Source organism: Bos indicus, chromosome 9 (assembly GCF_029378745.1).
Source record: "Bos indicus isolate NIAB-ARS_2022 breed Sahiwal x Tharparkar chromosome 9, NIAB-ARS_B.indTharparkar_mat_pri_1.0, whole genome shotgun sequence".
Taxonomy (NCBI): Eukaryota; Metazoa; Chordata; class Mammalia; order Artiodactyla; family Bovidae; genus Bos; species Bos indicus.
In genome coordinates this window covers 74,558,084-74,578,411 of record NC_091768.1, presented here as the reverse complement: position 1 = coordinate 74,578,411, position 20,328 = coordinate 74,558,084, and the positions used below count along the sequence as shown (strand labels likewise).

The 20,328-nt window shown below is 40.1% G+C and overlaps 1 protein-coding gene across 8 annotated transcripts in view; it reads left to right on the top strand.

Moving 5' to 3' along the window:
- MAP7 (microtubule associated protein 7) overlaps nucleotides 1-15,885 on the top strand; it is a 176,518-nt gene extending 160,633 nt beyond the window's left edge. For 7 of the 8 annotated variants that reach the window (XM_070796250.1, XM_070796252.1, XM_070796246.1 and 4 more), the window contains 10 exons: nucleotides 1,242-1,357; nucleotides 1,694-1,977; nucleotides 4,188-4,410; nucleotides 5,479-5,650; nucleotides 5,879-5,980; nucleotides 6,565-6,615; nucleotides 6,706-6,763; nucleotides 8,898-9,000; nucleotides 12,093-12,316; nucleotides 14,433-15,885. In XM_070796250.1, coding sequence (XP_070652351.1) covers nucleotides 1,242-1,357; nucleotides 1,694-1,977; nucleotides 4,188-4,410; nucleotides 5,479-5,650; nucleotides 5,879-5,980; nucleotides 6,565-6,615; nucleotides 6,706-6,763; nucleotides 8,898-9,000; nucleotides 12,093-12,316; nucleotides 14,433-14,443 — 1,344 coding nt within the window. In that variant the 3' untranslated portion in view covers nucleotides 14,444-15,885. The remainder of the gene's footprint in view (nucleotides 1-1,241; nucleotides 1,358-1,693; nucleotides 1,978-4,187; nucleotides 4,411-5,478; nucleotides 5,651-5,878; nucleotides 5,981-6,564; nucleotides 6,616-6,705; nucleotides 6,764-8,897; nucleotides 9,001-12,092; nucleotides 12,317-14,432) is intronic. The other variant, XM_070796247.1, reaches the window with a different exon arrangement.
- Nucleotides 15,886-20,328: the final 4,443 nt, after the last annotated feature.

The following is a 20,328-nucleotide window of genomic DNA, read 5'->3' as shown; positions in this document are numbered from 1 at the left end:
GCGGTCATGCAGCTGCAAGTGATATAGAGAGGGCACATGCCCTGTGAAGCTCTTTCCTGCCCCATCCTTCATTTGTTTTATTTAGAAATTCTGGGAAAATGTTGAGTATTATTTGACAGTGAGGTGTTTTCCCCCACCTATAGTCTATCCCATCATTTAGGATGTTACTAAGGAAAAGAGAAGCAGTTAGAAGAAATGCTGAAGGGAACAAAGTCAGAGGGCAGGTGATGGAGAAGGTAGGTGATGCTTAGGCCAGGCAGGAAGGAGAGAAAAGAAGGTACACACCAGCTTGTTGGCCCTGAAGCTAGATGATGTTCTGTCTCTCCCCTAACAACCTCAGTCCTGAGTTCCTGCAAGGATCCCACCAAGTGAAGGACTGCTAGACATCTACACAGGTGTCTCCAGCAAGCATTCGTTGCCCTCGCAGAGCACTGTCAGCCATGTTTCAGATACTTGGAATGAGTCTCTCTTGCCATGTTCCTTGTTTGTTTTTTGTCTTGGTTGACTTTATCAGAACACTCCTGGGTTTCCTTTTGCCCATTTCAACCTGGGAAAGGTGTCATTTCTCTAATTCCTAGGGTTCAGTCAGAGGAGGGCTGATATTTCAGCCCACTGTCAGATTCTCATTTCATCCCTAATGAAGAAGGCCAAAAACAGCTAAAATACCTCACCTTGGGTCTGACTTTTCCTTCAAGGGCAAGAGGACACTAGGTAAGGAAGGACTTGTTTATATACCATTAGTATAAAGAAAAAATTAACGTCTGATATAGCAGACATGTAAATTAAAAAAAAAAAAAAAGACTAAGCTGTAGTGTGTTCCAGGTTGACAAAAAGAAAAATGCTAAAGAATTAAAAGAGACAAAGGTAGGGAGGATAAGCTGGAAGTGACCTTTATTTTGACATTTGTGTGGGCTATAGCAGACTATGAGAGATTCTGGTCCAGGCAGTTTTAGATAGAAAGCATAGGTGCTTTCTAAAAGTGTGTTTTTGCTTGGTTTTTTACAAATACACATCCAGATCACACTTCCAGAACCTTCTTATTAGTGTCAGATTGTGTTGCTTCAATTATAAGGTTCCGTTTTAACCTAATAAAGGCCTTTTGTTGGGGTGGAATGGATATATATGGCAAAGGCTGGAAATTTTCCAAGTCATTCAGTGGATTACAGCTCCACTGTTGAATACTATGAATGCGATTGTCCTGCTTGTGGAAAAGTCTAATTATTGTGTTTCTCTGAACTTAGGGCTATAAAAGAGAGAAGGAGAGAGAAAATGTGCCCTTCCACCTCACATGCGGCAGCCAAAGGTCTCTGTCTCCATCTCATCCCAAAGCCAGATCACCAGCTTCCTCCCGACCTTGGTAAGTGAAATATAAGAGCCTGGCAGTGTTGTTCCATATTGGATAATTAGTAGTGTCTGTCCTCTGAGAAGAAACTGTTCTCCCCACATGGTTTAGCCTTCTCTTAGGGAGTAACATTTTTCCTCAGAGGAAAGAAAAAGGAAACCTGGAATGAGCCTCTAAAGCAAAGACTTCTGTGTTTGCCACGTAAGATGTAAGAGACATGTTCACACAGCTAAATACCTTCATTTCTCTTGGTGTTGGTATTCCAAGTCTACTACATGGCAGAGATGTGGAGAAAGGGGGGTTCTGGCGAGCCTGTTCTCATGTTCCCTCTTCTCTTTGTCTGTTGCCCAGGCTCCCATCCAAGTCCTTTCCCCATCTGCCTGGCACCCCCAGACCAGCACCCTCCACACCTCCTGGACCAGTCAAAGCTGCCCCTGCTCAGCTCCGGCCCCCCTCCCCCGGCAACATCCGCCCTGTCAAGAGAGAAGTCAGAGTGGAATCTGAGAGAAAAGACCCTGACAAGGAACCTCAGAAAGTTACCAGTGAGCCCTCACTAAAGGGCAGAACACCTTTGGTGAAAGTAGAAGAGTCCACAGTTGAAGAGGGGACACCAGACGAAACAGAGTCTGCCCCTGGTAGGAGTCCGCTGACTGTGGTGCCGTGGGGGCTGCCTGCACTCTTCTTTCTCTCCTGCACTGCTTTCACTTAGCCCTTCCTCCTTCCCTCTCTTCCTTCCCTCCCTTCTTTGCTCCCTTTTTGGGCACTTGGAAATTTTACTCTAAGACTAATCTGGGGACCTTTTCTTAAGTATAATTTTCTTACATATAAAGAAGGAATCATCCATCCAACAGCCTATTGTTAGAGCCACAGCATATTTGTTTCAGGTATGGTTTAGGATTCCTTTCATTGGCTGAGTCCAATAATTTGACAAAATGTGGTATGCAGAGCACCTGCATCAGAATCATTTACCTATTGCTGTGCAACAAAGTATCCCAAAACTTTGTAGTTTACAACAACAGACAGTTACTGTATCATGCAGAGTCTTGGGAAAGGAATTTGAGAGCAGTTTAGCTGAGTTGTTAGAGGATGACTCACACCCAGGGCTGTCAGCAGGTGGCCGTCGTTTCCTGACACGTGGACCTCGCCGTAGAGTTATTTGATGTCCACACAGTCTGTCTGCTTGCTCTGTTGGCTTTCCCCAGCTGAGGGACCTGGGGGAAATGCAAGAAGCCCACACTATCTTTCATGCCTAATCTCAGAAGTCTCACATCCACAGAAGTCACGATTTCTGTCACACAGTTCATTAGAAGCAGGTCACCAGCTTCAACTCACACTCAACTGGAGGGGATTAGTCTCTACCTTTTAGAAGGAGGATTTTCAAAAAGTTCATGGAAATATTTTTCAACCACATCTATAATGTTTCATACTATAGAACCCTGCCCCTACCTCAGACCTATTAAATCAGGATATGTTGTGGATCCATGGACTCTGATACTAAGGTCATCTGACTCCCGTGCAGGATTGCCAGATAAAACAGTGGCACTTATCCTGTGTGTCGGCTTCCCTGGTAGCTCAGATGGTAAAGAATCTGCCTGCAGTATGGGAGACCCAGGTTCGACCCCTGGGTCAGAAAGATCCCCTGGAGAAGGGAATGGCTACCCACTCCAGTATTCTTGCCTGGAGAACCTCATGGACAGAGGAGCTTTGTGGACTAGAGTCCATGGGGTCGCAAAGAGTCAGACATGACTGAGCGACTAACACATCACTTATACTTCACATTCTATGTGTACTGTAGTTTGAGGACCACTGGCTTATTAGCCTGTGTGACTGACAGAGGTCAGAACTTTTTCCAGGACACCCAGTGGATCTCATCTCTACCAGACTAACCAGATGCCATCTAGAAATTTAAAAATCACCTGGAACTAGAAATTCAGTACATCTTGTTGAAAACTGTCTTCATCCAAGTTTTCTCTTTAAAACTTAATTTGAAGATAGAGGGTGAGGGCAAAGAAAGATGACTCAAGACAAATGATAATGTTGTTAAGGAAATGGGAGAGTCCAGTATCTGTTTACATGTAGAGGGAGAAGAGTAAGGCCAAACAATGTCCTGAGGACAAAGAAAAAACTTGTGGGAGCAGGAGAAATGTAAATCTTGAAAGGAGGGTCTGGAGTGGTCAGGTGCATCTCACCATGGTGCCTGGGGTTGGGGGTTGGGAGGGTTCCCTGCCGCACAAGCCCTCTAGGTCCTTTCCCTGAATCCAGATAAGGTCAGAGAACTGCTCTAATCTTGCATGTTCGCATTAGGACTGGCAGTGGAGACCTGCCCTGTCTAAGGAGCACGGATGCTGGTTCATTCCTTCTCAGACCTGGAGACAGTGCTGGGTGGACCTAAGGGATCTCTTGATGGTTGTCTTCCCAGCCTGAACCTAGGCCGTAGTAGGGACACTGGCCATGGCCATAGAAAGGGTTTAGTCCTCTAATGATAAATAGTCACTTAAGAGAAGGAATTTTTTTTTTTTTAATGTAATGAAAGGCAAATGGGAGCTCTCATCTCTTTTTGTTAGGTATTCAGTACATGTTTGATATGTGTTGTTAACTGACCTAACTGTCTAAAAATAAGACTTAGTGACAGTGTCAGCTTCGGATGTCTCACTCGCACATGAAGCTTTTTGCTACCTGTTGCCAGGTTACAGATAGAATACAGTGAAACCCTGAGAACGCTCCGTAATAAACATTCCCTTTTCTAATGATGAATTCTAGGCCTGGGGTCTAGGGGATGCTAGTTTTTGTTTTGTTCTTTGGCTTTTGTTTCCAATTGGCTTTCTCCTTGTACCTGTTTGTACAGCTGCTCCAGCAGCAGCCTCAGCCCCAGCTCCGGCCCCAGGCTCTACCCCAGCCCCGACACCAGCCCCGTCATCCACTCTGACTGCCAGTGCTTCTCCGAAGACCTCTGCGGGCACCACCGACCCAGAAGAGGCCACAAGGCTGCTGGCTGAAAAGAGGCGGCTGGCCCGAGAGCAGAGAGAGAAGGAGGAGAGAGAGAAGAGGGAAAAGGAAGAACTCGAAAGGTAACGGAGTGACACTGCTCAGGGACACCCTCGAGACACCTTGGAGTAAGTCTTCAGAAGAAGTGGTAGTAGTGTTGAAGGTCAATCTATATAAGTTGTTACAGAATTACTCTCACCTGGTGTTCCTCTGATGCCTAAGCAACTTTTTAAGTCACATTTTCTTTTTATAATGACAATACAACAAAATTGATGGAGAAGGGTTTGAAGAAAAAAAAATCATCCATAAGCCTACCAGATTTCAATAAGTGTGTACATTTTGATTCACCCTTTCCAGTCTCTGAACAGTGTGTGGGTGTATACACATGCCTATATACAGACACACATATTTTCATGATTGTAACCACCATAGAGATACAGTTGTACGGTCTGAGTTTTTTTTTTAATCTGACATCTCGCTTATCTCCATGTTTCCTCATCTTATTATTTTAAAGCTGTGTAATAAAAGTTCATCTTTTCTTCTTTCCAGATAGAATTCCTCTCATAGGGTAGCTGCTGGGAGATAAAGTGCCCCATGACTGCCTGCCAGACAGTATGCCAGGGGCACTTTGCTTAGTTGGCCTCCTTCTGGAGCTAACAAGGCTAATGTTAATGTAATTGTTCTTCAAATAGGCAGAACTGCCTCTCAGGAAAGTATGCTGGGCCGCCATCTTGGACACGCCCTACCCTTGGTCCCAATAGGGAGCTTACATGGTCCGTCTTCCCCTCTCCTGCTGCAGAACGTTATAACCTTTATTTATTTACAGAAACTGGGAGGGGAGTATTAAATTCTTTACTAAAAAGTTAATATTATTGGATTAAACAAGTCTGAGCCTTTAAAGATAGTTATGTTGCAGATCCTTAAAACAACAACAACAAAAAAACAAGCTGCCCTCAGAATATGAGTGGTTACATTTTGCTTCTTGCTTCTGTTTCCCACGAGGCAACATGAGGTGGGGGAGAGAGTGGCTTCACATGTATCCAAGTGGAGACTGTGGCAGACCTCCCAACAAAGCGTCCTTGAGATAACCGCAAGCTCCAGCCTCGCCAAGGAACTCCCTCCACTTTCGTCTCGATTGGTCTTTCTTCCAGACAAAAGCGAGAAGAATTGGCCCAGAAGGTAGCTGAAGAGAGAAGCCGCCGAGAGGAGGAGGCCCGCCAGCTGGAAGCTGAGCTAGCCCGGGAGCAGGAAGAGCAGCTGCGGCGGCAGGAGGAGGAGCGGGCCCGGCGCGAGCGGGAGGAGATGGAGCGCATCCGGAAACAGGTAGCGGGGTCTGGCTCGGCCTGGGAAGCAGGTCGGCGGTGCAGCCCTGGCTCAGGATGGCGCGAGGGGCAGCTCAGATGAGCAGAGCAAGGTGTCTAGCGTGTGGTGAGAAGCGCTCTGAGTCTCCTGCGCGCCATCCTAGTCCTTGCGTCCTGTGCTCCGGAATTTCGGGGCAGCGGGCAAAGCCAGCTTGTCCCTAGGAAGCCGATGCCGTCTTCTCATTTTCAGAAGGAAGAAGAAGCTCGTGTTCGGGAAGAAGCAGAGAGGGTCCGGCAGGAGCGGGAGAAGCATTTCCAGAGAGAAGAGCAAGAGCGCCTGGAGAGGAAGAAGGTATTTGGGACTCTCACTGCTCTGATTCTTCCTAGAATGAAGCTGGCTAAAGATGGAGAGACTGGCTGACCACATTCAGAAAACAAATGTGTCTTGCCCATTTTAGGTTCTCTAAAATAGCTCAGTATTAATATTCTCCTCCAAAGAAATTGGTCTTGGTGTTTCAGTGCTCACCGAAAACAGATACTTCCAATTCATGTGGCCTAAGCCAATTCCAACGTGTGTGTGTGTGTGCTGTGCCAAGTTGCTATGTCTGACTCTTTGCGGACCCTATGGACTGTAGCCCTCCAGGCTCCTCTGCCCACAGGATTCTGGAGGCAAGAATACTGGAGTGGGTTGCCATTTCCTCCTCCAGGGGATCTTCCCAACTCGGGGATTGAACCTATGTCTCTTACGTCTCCTGCATTGGCAGGCAGGTTCTTTACTGTTAACTTCTTTTAATAACTCCAATTAAGACAAAGATAATATTTTCCTAAAATAATAGACGTGTTTAGGTGCCCTGCTATTTGCTTAGTCAGTGAAATGCACCAGACTAGCTTTCTTCCTTTATCGGATCTGTTTGCTCAATTCTTTCCTTCTTGTAGCGACTTGAGGAGATTATGAAAAGAACCAGAAGAACAGAAGCTTCAGATAAGGTATTGAGATGGTCATTTTTTAAACTATTCTTAATTTTTTTTTTTTTTAACTTGTAATTTTAACATTAAAAATTCTTTTTTCTTGGCTAGAAAACTATTGATCAGAGAAATGGAGATATAACCAAGGGAACTCCCACTGGAGGAATAGGTATGTATTTCAGTGAACTCAATTCAAATGCAGAATTTTTTAATTGACTCTAGAGGTCAAGATAAGCATTGATTTTAAAATAAACAAGACTCATTCATTCACAGAAGCGTAGGTATATCTCATCTAATCTACAAATAAATCTTGTTTATCTAAAAAATCTCTAGCATTTCTAGCAATTTTTTCACATTTGGTTATACTCTAATGGAGTGTTTGATATCTTAAGTCATTTTATATCATACTTCTATTATGTATATATTTGTGTGTCCATATCTGATATATATGCCTTTATAGGTATGTATAGTGGTGGATGGTTTAGTCGCTAAGTCAGCTGTAACTCTTGTGACCCCATAGCCTATAAGCCACCAGGCTCCTCTGTCATGGGCTTTTCCAGGCAAAAATACTGGAGTGGGTTGCCATTTCCTTCTCCAGTATATACACACATTAAAATTAATTTTCTTTGAATATATAATTAAATATCATTTGGAGACTCGGGTTTGATCCCTGGGTCGGAAAGATCCCCTGGAGAAGGAAATGGCAACCCACTTCAGTATTCTTACCTGGAGAATTCCATGGATAGCCCATGGGGTCACAAAGAGTCAGACACGACTATAGGACTAACACTGTCACCATCTGCTAAAGGAACCTGTATTTATATTTTCTATTAAGGACATTAAACTGTCTGTACTTACAGCAGTTCTCAGAAAAGGATTTAAATGTTATTTCAGTTCTGACTTCAGAAGACAGTTAAAATTTGAAAATTGTTGAAATTTCATTAGAAAATTGTTCATACGCCATAGGCTTTGGCCAGAGATGATTAATTTCTTGGTGATTTTAAATCAAATTTGAGGTAAATAAAACTTCATGATTTTACAGAAGGGTGGTTGGTCAATAGTACATTATTCAGTTTTCTTTCATCATCTGCAATATCAATATGAAGAGAAAGGACCAGAGATACCTGTTTCTTTTGCTGTTTTTTTTTTTTTAAGACAAATGAAATGATTTACAGAAAAGAACAGTCTCTATAAACTCTAGGGATTTTCAAATGTGAAATTTGGGGTTTAGGGATTTGGTTTTACTTCAATAGAGGCTTTCCCAGGTCCTTTAGGTCATGATCTCTTCTTAATGGTGTTTTCCTGCTCTTTTAAAATATTTGTTTGGCTGCACCAGATCTTGGTTGTATTTGGCAGGATCTTTAGTTGCAGTATTTGAATTCCCAGTTGCATCATGTGAGATCTTGTTCCCTGACCAGAAATTGAACCCAGGCCCCCTACCTTGGGAGCATGGAGTCTCCCAGTCACTGGACCACCCGGGAAGTCCCATGCCCTTTTAAAGATGCCCTAATTATATTTGTTTGGAAAACAGCCTTAATGGTTTCCTGTTAACCCCACTGTATTTTTAACAGGTTGTCTCCAGGAATGTTGTAATAGATGCAGGCTTGAAGCAGGTGTGGCACCCAGTGAGTGATCAGAATGCGCATTTTAGGGTGTAAATTGTACCAACTCAGGATTATTTGAGGAGCTGATGCTGTAGATTGTGCAGAGCCAAACAGCTCCTAGTTTGTTTTTTTCCCCCAATCTTTCTTCTTTCTGCTATTTCCCTATCAATTCTTTTGATATTCTTTTTACCTCACTTCTGGAACAATGTTGAGAGGGAAGGTGAAACTTGTCAGTCATCATACCTGTGTTTATCATCACTAACAATCAGTTTAATACTGCTGGAAAGAGGCCTGAGGATTATCTAACACATGTTCCTCTTCTCCCAATCTCTTATGTGGTTGAGGGCTAAATGGTATTACCCGTGCTCCAACGAGAATTCTAGGCTAGGGCGGCAGGTCAGTTGGGTGCAGGCAAAAATAGTAGCAGCCCTAGTTTCCACCCTTACAATGTGCCATGCAGTGTTCTAAGTACTCTTACTAAGTACAAGTGTTCTAAGTACATTTACTTATCACACTATCCTAGGAGGTAGGTACTATTATCCATGAGGAAACCAAGGCACAGAGCATTTATGGCTTGCCCAAGGTCACAGAGCTGGTAAGTGGCAGAACCAGGACATAAATCCAAGCATTCTGGCTGCTGGGCTTTGGGTTTGATAGAGTAGTAGTAACCCTTTATCCCATCATCTTTGCTATGTCCAGCAGTATCTACACTTCCCAATATGACAAACTCTCCAGGATCGGAGGAACCAGAGGCCAGCACCCATGTGGTTACCACTCACCAATCAAAAGTGACTGTGGACAGGTGAGTTAGACAACTGGGGCTTTTCTTAGCACATTAGAGCAAAGCACGACAGTTTTGTCTAACCATCCCCCCACCCCCTAACCCTTGGCTCTGCCAAATCCCACCAGAATTTTCTGACGGGGCCAGACAGAATTTCAGAGTTTTAACATGCAGATTTATTATATTTAGGTTCATTATTTTGGTTAGAGGTAGTAATTTTGTAATTGGAGAAAAGGAAAATGTCTTATCTTGAACTGCTAAATATGATGGTGAGGTTTTTGTGTGGCTATTTAGTCAAATTACAGGGAATAATTTGTTACTTTCCTTTATATATCTTTGGCATGATCCTGGACCATCTTCACACACTTTGATAATATATAACAGCTGTATTTTTACTGTGTATAATATTATAATGAGTCACAGGTTTGTTCCTTAGTAAAAGTAATTTAGATGCCAGTATTTCTTATACCAGTAGTAGGACTTCCTACGAGGAAACAGATGTTTGCTAACAATAGTTAAGAAGTGTGGGTTGAGGGAAGATTGCCTTTCTCTTCCCTTGCGTTTATATTGACAGGATTTTAACAGTGCTGTCTCAAACATGAAAAAAGTTCTCTCTCTAATGCCAGCCTTAGACACCATAAGAGAATTCAAGCTCCTCAGATTAATTTTCTTTTAATTGATAGAACAATATGTCTTAAGATCTAAGATCTTTTTTCTTCCCAGTTATATTGAGATGTGACTGACATATAGCAGTGTGTAAGTTTAAGGTATATGGCATAATGGTTGATATATATAAATTCTTAATCTAAAAACGCATACCACACGTTTTATAGTATTGGCAGCAATGAAAAGACAAGTCATCCTAAGGTGTCATAGGGTATCTTTGTATATCTTTCTGGGACAGTAAACATTTTTTATTTTGCCCACTTACAATTCCAAAAAAAACAATTTTCTGAAGAGATACCTTAACAATAAGCTTTTGATTATGTAGAATAAATTTTCAAAATTATCTGAGACATATTAAGTAATATTTCATTTTTAAATTAGTTTAATTTTCAAATAAAGTATTCATTTCCAACTCCTATAAGAAGTACTGCAGAGAGTGCCCCATTATTATAACAAGGAATAAGTTTTTTAAGCTACTGATAATTCTCTCCAGGGAATAAAATTAGCTTATACATTAGCTGACTCTCTTCAGTGGTAAAATCAGCAAGTGATCAATCATTGTATAAGAACCCAAAACATATCTTCAGAAACTTGAACTTCAGTTTTATAGTTTTGCATATCGCTGTGTCCTCTAAACATTTAGTAATTGGTCATCCAAAGCATATGGTATGATTATTCCTCTAATTGTTAACAAGACTGGGTGGAGGGGTTGGGTAGTAGTGGAAGGGGAAAACGAAGTCAGCATTGAGTCAAACCTGGGGTTGGTGTGCCATTATAGCTTGTCAGCACACGCAGGCCTGGAAGGTGATGGAGTTGACATCCGTCAAGGAACAAGGGCTTTGAAGATACATTCTTCTTTTGCCAAAACTTGTACTTAAAAAATCTCTGTGGGATGAGAACCGAAACTCTCCCTGGTTACAGAAAACCCACTCGTATTGGGAAAGAACAGGATGGCAGGCATTCCGTGTGTGTGCATGCATGCACACTCATGTAGACTGTGATGCCAAGCTTCCTCTCAGTTCCATGGTACAGTAGTGGGAAGGCACCACACCATCATAGTCTGAATCTGTATAATAATTTTACGTTCTTTTCCACAGCACTCTTACAAATAATATTTTCACTGTACCCTGCAGTGCCTTGTGATGCAGTTAGGTCAGGCATCTTTATTTTTCTCCTAAAAGAAGAGGTTTAATAGTTAAAAAAAAAATGTACCAAAATATCCATATCAGAAATGCTTTAGAATATGTTCCACGAAGTCAATATATCTCACTGAGGAAAATAAACTATATCCTCAATACAGGGGCAGAGAAGCAAAGATTCCTCAAAAAAAAAAAAAAAAAAAAAGTGAGAGGGAGGGGGACAGTAAAGAGTGGATGTATATTAGCTTCATTTTCACCATTTTTGAAGGAGATGGAAAAAAGACTAACTTACTAAAGTTCAAGTTGCTGGCATTACTGACAGAGACCTGATTTTCTGATCTCTTCCATAGACCTGTCTATAGCTAAACATTCAGTTAATAATCAGTGTATATTAAAAGTTAAAACATTCACAATTTTTGCCTCATTTTCCATTTGAAGACTAACTCCTGTCAAGCAGGGTCATTTTCTTATGAGCACTGAACAAATCATGAAGCTTGCAAATATGTTTACTGCTGCAGTCAGATAAAATCAACAGTAAAATTAATCTAGCATCCGTTTGATGCACAGGCATTGTTCTGTCACATTGTAAAGCATAATAATGAACATATAACTTAAAAAGGGCTGCTGGTTTGGTTATGGAGTATGTAGAGGGAGCAAAAAACCTAAAAGAAATTACAGGTAGAAAATTAAGGATCTCATGGCCAATTGAATGTATCTCAAAAATCCAAGCTACTAAGCATGAATTGATAAGAATCGAGGTAGGGTCAGAGGCAGAGTTAAGGGGCAAAGATGAGAAGGTTGGTCTAGAGCAATTAACCTATACAATTATGTTCATGTTTTAGGAAGCTAGAGATAGCCAGGAAGAATGTGAATAGCCAGGCAGTGTACAAAACAGCATTATGAGAAAAACATAGGACCAGAAATCATGTAGCCAGTCTGGAGTGCAGACTGTCTCTCAGTACTTAGGCAGCTTGTACAAATTATCTCCCTTACCCCCAAGTTATAATCCCCTCATCCTTGAAGCAAAGATCCTAATAAGGGCTATTTTTATTAGACAAAGGGATGTAAAATGCCTGCAGTAGAAATTGTTAAATGTATGTAGAATTATTGATAATGATCTATTCTAATTGATAAATTGTTCCATTTTATTAAGTTTAAAAAAAAGATTTTTTAAAAATAAATATGTTGGAACTCATCATTTTTATTAAAAATGTCATTCTGATTTATTATAAATGTTTTGGGTTGTCCTAAAAATGTTTTCCAGTTTTAATACTAACTCCTTTAATTTTGATTTTTCAAACTCCCTAGTACTCCCAGTTTGGAAAAACAACCAAGTGAAAATGGAATATCAGTTCAGAATGAAAATTTTGAAGAAATTATAAACTTACCCATTGGATCTAAACCATCCAAACTAGATGTCACCAACAGTGAGAATCCAGATATTCCTTTGAATCCAATTTTGGCCTTTGACGATGAAGGGACACTTGGACCCCTGCCTCAGGTAGACGGTGTTCAGACACAACAGACAGCAGGTAAGCTTGCCTCAAACTCCAGAAATAGGTGACATCGAAGAGGGAAGGAGAAGGGAATGGCAACCCACTCCAGTATTCTTGCCTGAAGAATCCATGGACAGAGGAGCCTGGTGTGCTATGGTCCATGGAATCGCAAAGTCAGACATGACTGAGCAACTAACACTTAAGAGGGAGTGAACCTTGTGCTGTATGACTTTGGCACACTTTGTCCTTCAAGGGACCAGGTACGCCTCATGGAAAAGACTGTATGGGTCATAGAAATTGAATTTTGAGTTGTGTTGGGCAACTTCTAGGGCCCCTCTTATTCTCCCACTCAGTGTAGAAATTCAGTCTGCAGCACCTGTGGGTATCTGTGGGCCTCCCCTCACAGAGCGACATGCATTGCCCAGAGACACTGCTGGTCAGAACATGCTTTATAGTAAGACAAAAACTTAACCATAACTGAGTGGCCAGTGAACCAAGTTCTGTCCACTGGAGACGAGGTTTGTTTGGTTTCTATTCCATCTTTCTCAGTTCTAAAGATATTTGAAAACTGCAAACAGGTGGCTCAGATGGTAAAGAATCCTGCTGCAATGCAGGAGACGCAGATTCAATCCCTGGGTCGGGAAGATCCCTGGAGAAGGGAATGGCTACCCACTCCTGTTTTCTTGTCTGGAGAACCCTATGGACAGAGGAGACTGGCGGGCTGCAGTCGACAGGGTTGCAAAAAGTTGGGCATGACTGAGCAACGAACACTGTCACTTTTTTCACTTTCAGCATGTTCTCCCACGATTTTTCTCTCGTTTGGCACAGCAACCTGGGATAATACATTATTGTCCTTTTTACGTGTAATGAGATAACGATTTAGGTAACAGGACCAGTCTAGGAGTATACTGAGCCCAGGGGCCTTCCATTCCTAGTTGAATGACTGCAGCTGTTGACTCTCTTAGACCCTCTGGGACTTACAGTTAAGCTGAAGTCATTGTGCAAAAAGAACAATAGCTTTACAGGACCCAGAGAAATAACAACATAAAAAATTGCCAACTCAGTGCTCCTAGTGACTCAACAGCACAATTTCATCAGGCTCCAGAACAAATTGGATAATCCAGCTTCATCTCTTAACCTCTTGGAATTCTATCAACTTCTCTCTCTCCCAGCACCCCATTTTCACATGTTGACCAGCATCTCTTTATACTGTCGTAACAACGCCAGGCAAATTCAGGATGTTTAGATGAGTCAGTAAAGCATTACTTGTGGTCAAATTGTTTTGTATTAGATTGCAACAAATATTTTTAGATATAAATATATTAGATCTAACAAATATTTTCCAGTTTAAAACTGGTTGAAAAAGCCAATTTTGAACCTTTATACAAATGAAGCTAGTCTTCTCCTCCTCCTCTAAGATACTGACCTTGGGCCTGTAACTTTGCTTTAGTGATCTGCTTTTTTAGATTGTAAAAGGAAGAAGGTCCACTGTAAATGGAAGCTATTAACACCTGACATTCTGCTAAATTAAGCCTTTGAGAACAATCTGATTGCCTCTGTGTTGATGGAAACACTCCTGGTACAGCTTCGTACTTTGTCATGTCACAGATTCACAGAGATGGAAGGAATGTTCAGATGACTTTCTGTTTCACTGGCCAGGTTTTAAATACATTTTGATTTAAAGGTGATTTAATGATTTACCTGTCATTTCATTCCCACTCTTTGCTAGGAATATAGTCCAGTGTCTGCATTAGTAGGTGGTGGTAGGGGTTGTTTTTGTTCACGGCTACTTATCAACCATCATTTATTTCAGCTTCAACATATGACTGGAGCCTGAAGCATCAGGTACTGAGGATTCAAGACCAATGAATGTAAAGTTTCTAATCTCAAAGCAAAGTACAATTGACTTAACACAGTTTGAAAAAGCAAATGATATATAGCCTAAGTTAAAGAAAGGACATGTGTTTTCCTATTAGTGCTAGAATTCACTTAGATAGAAGACCAGCGATCCTGATCAAATTGCCTGTTTGTATGTAAGACAGTGTATGAAAAGCATGGTAAAGTTTTAGGAACATAATGATATTACTGTAGTATTTTCTAAGACTTTAGGTAAATGTCATATTAATCTGTTCTTTCTTGTCTCCTAATATAGAAGTTATATGAGCATTTCTTCTGAAGAACCAAAGCAGAAATTTAAAAGGAATTTCTACAGTTGATGGAATTCCTTCCATGCTGCAAAGGAGCATCTTCCCTTCCTCCAGTTTTCTAAAGATTTCTTGACCATCATTTTGAAAAGATTTTATTAAAACTAGCTAAAGACAACAGACTGGAAAGCTTTTCTAATAATTTTCGCCAGTAGAGAAAAAAAAAATGCTCCTTGTTCTTCAGTACTTTAAAATGGCTTTTTCCAGTGTGCTCCTTCTTAGGAAATCAATATTTTTCTGCATTCTTTAAAAGATGAGACCATTTGGCTATCAAAAATAGGCTGAGTAGGCATGATTTTTCACATAGATATTTTGATCTTTAAATGCTAACATGTAAAATTAACACAGAAATTTTTACCTTTTACAATATAATACTTGAAAATATAAGTACCTCTTGGTTCCACAGGTAGAGTCAATAGGAGAGGTGTTTAAATTAAGCCTGTTTGTTAAAATATTACTGCAAAGAGCTCTATTTGTAGAGGCAGATTACCAGGTTCCTGTAAATGCAACTTGTACATGGACATTCTGCAAACCCCGCTGTCCATTCTTCTTGCAACTTTTTGCTAAAGTGTACTCAAGTTTTAAAATGTGAAAAAATTATTTTTTCTAGAGCAAGAAAATAATTTACTGTCCTCTTAAATAATGTATTTATAAAGTTTTTCAGAGAAACTAATCAAATAAATTAGAACAATGTGATAACATTGCAGATTTGATTTATGAGATGCATTCCTTATATTACCGTGAGAGAATGTTGCTGATAATTCAGGGCTATTTCTGAAGTCTGTTTATTGCTGCTGTCCCCAGTGATGGTGGGACTTATCTTTGCCTTACCAGATCTCAAATTATGTGCAAGGGAATAAAGATTTACTATTTCTTTAAATTAAAAAAAAAAAAAAATTTTGGTTTTGCTCGTTTAAGAGCAATGAAAAAAATGATGGAATGTTGACTGTGTTTGGCACCCAGGACACTGCAGGACACCTTCGTGAAGGTCCTTGTTCTGGGTGACATCCATCAGCTTTTACCCTTCACTTCCGCTGCTGAGCTTGGCTGTACAAACTTGCACTTTCATTTGATGATATAAATTCAATTTTATTTTACCATTTGGGAGACTGTTAGTAACTAAATACTGAAGGAGAGAGAACATTGCGGAAACACATGTTTTATTATGGAGTATTTTTAAAAAATGATAAACTTCTGCCACTAGAGTGTTTTTTTTCATTAAAAGAGGGGTTGGTTAATTAGATTGAATGAAGGGCTGTTCATTTATTGGACTGTTTCCTTAAAATCCCAATATACCATCTTTAGTAACAGCTGTAATTTGTTAAAACATTAATTTGGGGGTTTTCCCTGTTCTCAGTTGTCCATGTACACCTAGTCATATTAAAAGAAAATCTGTTCCAACTGGGTCTTTGTTGTTGTTGTTTAGATTGACCTAGCATGAAAACACCAAATAAAATGTGTTTGACATAGTTTTACTTTTAGGTTTCTCATATGTTATAACTGCACTTAGGTTGATTCTTGAATTTTCCAATTGTTCTTCACTTAACCTCAACCATCTTCCTCTGAACAGGCATACAGAATAGGTTTCTTTAAAATCTAGAGCAGGAATTCAGTTTTTGCTAGCTTTTCCTTTTTTTTATTTATATTTAACTTGAGCAAAATCATTAGCAAACTGAAAGCCTCTGAGTAATCAAGTTTTAATTAGAAGTGATAGAAATTGTTAACTCTTATTTTGTTAGCTACACTGCCAGAGGGTGATGACCTTACAACAACTAGACTGCCTTCTCTCCAGCCCCTTCAGATCAGTACGTATCTACCTACTGATCTTAAAGAGGTGCTCAGTAGGGACTACATTAAGGGACGGTCTCAGGGATCAAATACGACCCTGTCCATGGCATGAAGGTGCATGGGCCTTTTGTTTCCTTTTCCACACCACTGTGGTCTGTTTTAGGCCAGTTTAGTCACCAGTCACATGTTCATTTGGTAGATAGCCACAAACCTTTACTGGAAGGTAAGGCTATATGTTTCCTCTTGCATAACTTCACTACCTGGTGGTATATTATAATAAAAGCAAATCTAAAACAGTTCTTTAACATGAACAAACATTAATTCACATGAACGGTCTCTGGAAAGCTTGAGGAAGTTCCTTCTCAAAACCATCAAGATGTCTGTGGGATTATGATTTGCCTTATAGCAGGTAGGACCACAGTGATATTCTAAAGGCAGGATTAGGTAAGCTGATTGGATCAGGAAGCACAGTCCTAAATGGGGGTTTTGGGGAAGGCGAACCCCCAGAACTCTACACCTACAGTACTAATTAAAAGTCCTGAGCTTGCAGGATCTGCCATATTCTTTTACCTCATGTATATTCCCTCTCAGCCTTTCTAGACAATCACTGATCTTTCAAGCTCCATTCACTAATGAAAAGTTACTAACATCCTTTCTGCTGATTAACAGTGATACAGATTTAGATAGCAATGTTTAAAGCCACCAGATTGGGGTCCTTCAAATCCTATCTGTCCTACCCCCACAGTAAGATTAAACAGGTATAGTTTATATACACATGTATATGTACTCTCTTGAGAGTCCCTTGGACAGCAAGAAGATCAAACCAGTCAATCTTAAAGGAAATCAATCCTGAATACTCATTAGAGGGACTGGTACTGAAGCTCCAATACTCTGGCTACCTGATGTGAAGAGTTGACTCACTGGAAAAGAGCCTGATGCTGGGAAAGATTGAAAGCAAAAGGAGAAGAGGACAGCAGAGGATGAGATGGTTGGAAAGCATCACTGATTCAGTGAACATGAACTTGAGCAAACTCCAGGAGATAATGAGGGATAGGGAGGCCTGGGGTGCTATGGAGTCACAAAGAGTTGGACATGACTTAACAACTGAACAACAACATACACACATACATCACAAAGTAAACGTTAAAGTGTTTTGCAGTAAATTATTGCATATTAACTGGAGGAGAAAATGGCAACCCACTCCAGTATTCTTGCCTAGAAAATTCCATCTACAGCGGAGCCTGGCAGGCTAGAGTCCATAGGGTCACAAAGAGTAACAGGCATCAATAAATGCAACCATCTTTTGCATTTTTTTAAACTAATGGAAATTATTCACCTATTGGCCTATATATGTTTTGTGCATAGAACATTAAGTCATGATGAAATGCTATTGGATCAGGTTAGAAAAGCAATTTTAGATGACCTTCTGATAAACATCTCTTCAATCTTCAATCCTATTTAACACTTGAACACCTAAACCTGCTCAAAAATACTCTTGTCATTTTTTCACATCTTTTGGCTTTTCACTGGTTTGGGGCAGGAGCTGTAAAGCCAAGAAATGGAAGAGAAAGGCACCATCATGTGAACAGAGACAATTTTAAATTTGTTACAAGTATTTTGCTAATAACTGTTTCCTTGGTGACTACTAACTTGAGGTTTATGTTGATAGTTCTGATTACAATTTTAGAGATCAAAGAAATTTTAGGAAATGACAAAAATTAAAAAGAATATTAACAGCAGGAGGGGGAGAGCAACAAATAACATACAAGGGAACTCCCATAAAACTATCAGTTGATATTTCAATAGAAGAAACTGTAGGCCAGAAGGGAGTGGCATGACATATTTAAAGTGGTCAAAGGGGGAAACCTACAACCTCTACCCAGAAAGAATCTCATTCAGATTTGGAGAGATCAGAAACCACAGACAAGCAAAAGCTAAAATTTGAGCATCAACAAACCAGTTTTACAACAAATGTTAAGGAATTAGAAACAAGAAAGTTATGAAATGAAAATCTCTTCATTAAAAGCAAATATACAGTAAAGGTATGAAATCATCCGCAAACAAAACTACTAGGGAAGTTAAAAGACAAAAGTAGCAAAATCATTAAGATCCACAGTAAGCAGTTAAGGGATACACAAAACAATTAGATGATACACAAAACAATTAAAATGATTACTGTTTTCACTATCATATTTTACATCTAATTGTTTTGTATATCCTTTAACTGCTTATATAGATAGATAGATCCAGGTGGCACTAGTGGTAAAGAATCCTGCCAATGCAGGAGAAATAGACAATTTCAATCCCTGGGTCAGGAAGATCCCCTAGAGGAGGAAATGGCAACCCACTCCAGTATTCTTGCCAGGAGAAGCCCATGGACAGAGGAGCCTGGCAGGCTACAGCCCATGGGGTCACAGAGTTGGACATGACTAAGCATCTGAGCATATCTAGATATATATAGTCTATATACACACACATATATATTTAGACTGCTATTTCAAAACCTCATGGTAACCACAAACCAAAAATCTACAACAGATACATACACACAAAAGAAAAAGCAATTCAAACAACACAAGATAATCATCAAATCACAAGAGTAAAGAACAAAAGAAGGGGGAGGGGAAGATCTACAAAAACAAGCCCCAAACAATTAACAAAATGGTAATATTAACATCAGATCAGATCAGATCAGTGGCTCAGTCGTGTCCGACTCTTTGCGACCCCATGAATCGCAGCACGCCAGGCCTCCCTGTCCATCACCAACTCCCGGAGTTCACTGAGACTCACGTCCATTGAGTCAGTGATGCCATCCAGCCATCTCATCCTCTGTAGTCCCCTTCTCCTCCTGCCCCCAATCCCTCCCAGCATCAGAGTCTTTTCCAATAAGTCAACTCTTCACATGAGGTGGCCAAAGTACTGGAGTTTCAGCTTGAGCATTAACATACTTATCAGTAATCAAATGTAAATGGACTACATGCTCCAATCAAAAGAGTGACTAGATAAAAAGACCCATATATATATGTACTTCCTACAAGAGATCCACCTCATATCTAGAGACATACTGACTGAAAGTGAAGGAATGTAAAGGGCATTCCATGCAAATGGAAATCAAAAGAAAGCTGGAGTGGCAATACTCATTATCAGGCACAACAGACTTCAAAATTTCAAAACTGTTAAGAGAAAGAAGAACACTACATAGTGATCAAGGGATAAATCCAGGAAGAAGATATAAATGTATATTCACCCAACATAGGAGCATCTAAATATATACGGCAAATACTAACAGCCATAAAAGGAAAGTCGACAATCACACAGTAGTAGTGGAGGACTTCAACACCACACTTAACATCAATGGACAGATCATTCAGACAGAAAAATCAAGGTAACACAGACCTTAAAGGAAACATTAGACCAGATGAACTTAACTGATACTTATAGAGCATTCCATCTAAAAGCAGGAGAATACACATTCAAGTGCATATGGAACATTGTCTAGGATAGATCACACGCTAGACCACAAATCAGGTCCCAGTATATTTAAGAAAATTAAGATCATATCAAACTTCTTTTCTGACTACAACACTATAAGACTGGAAAACGACTACAAGAAAAAAACTGCAAAATAAACAAATGGAGGGTAAACAATATGCTACTGAACAACCAATGGATTACTGAAGAAATAAAAAATACCTAGAGACAAATGAAAATAATCCAAAGCCTGTGGAACACAGCAAAATCTAAGAAGTGTATAGTGATAGAAGCAAACATCAAGAAACCAGAAAAATCTCAAACAACCTAACCTGACATCTAGTAGAAGGAAAGAAATCACAACGATCAGAGCATAAATGAAACAGAAACAAAGAAAAAACATAAAAGATCAATGAAACTAAAAGCTGGTTCTTTGAAAAACAAAATTGATAAATCTTTAGTCAGACTCATCAAGAGAGAGAGAGGATTCAAACCAATAAAAATTAGAAATGAAAAAGAAGTTACACCTGATACCACTATATTGCCAATAAAAGGGACAGCCTAGAAAACATGGATGAATTCTTA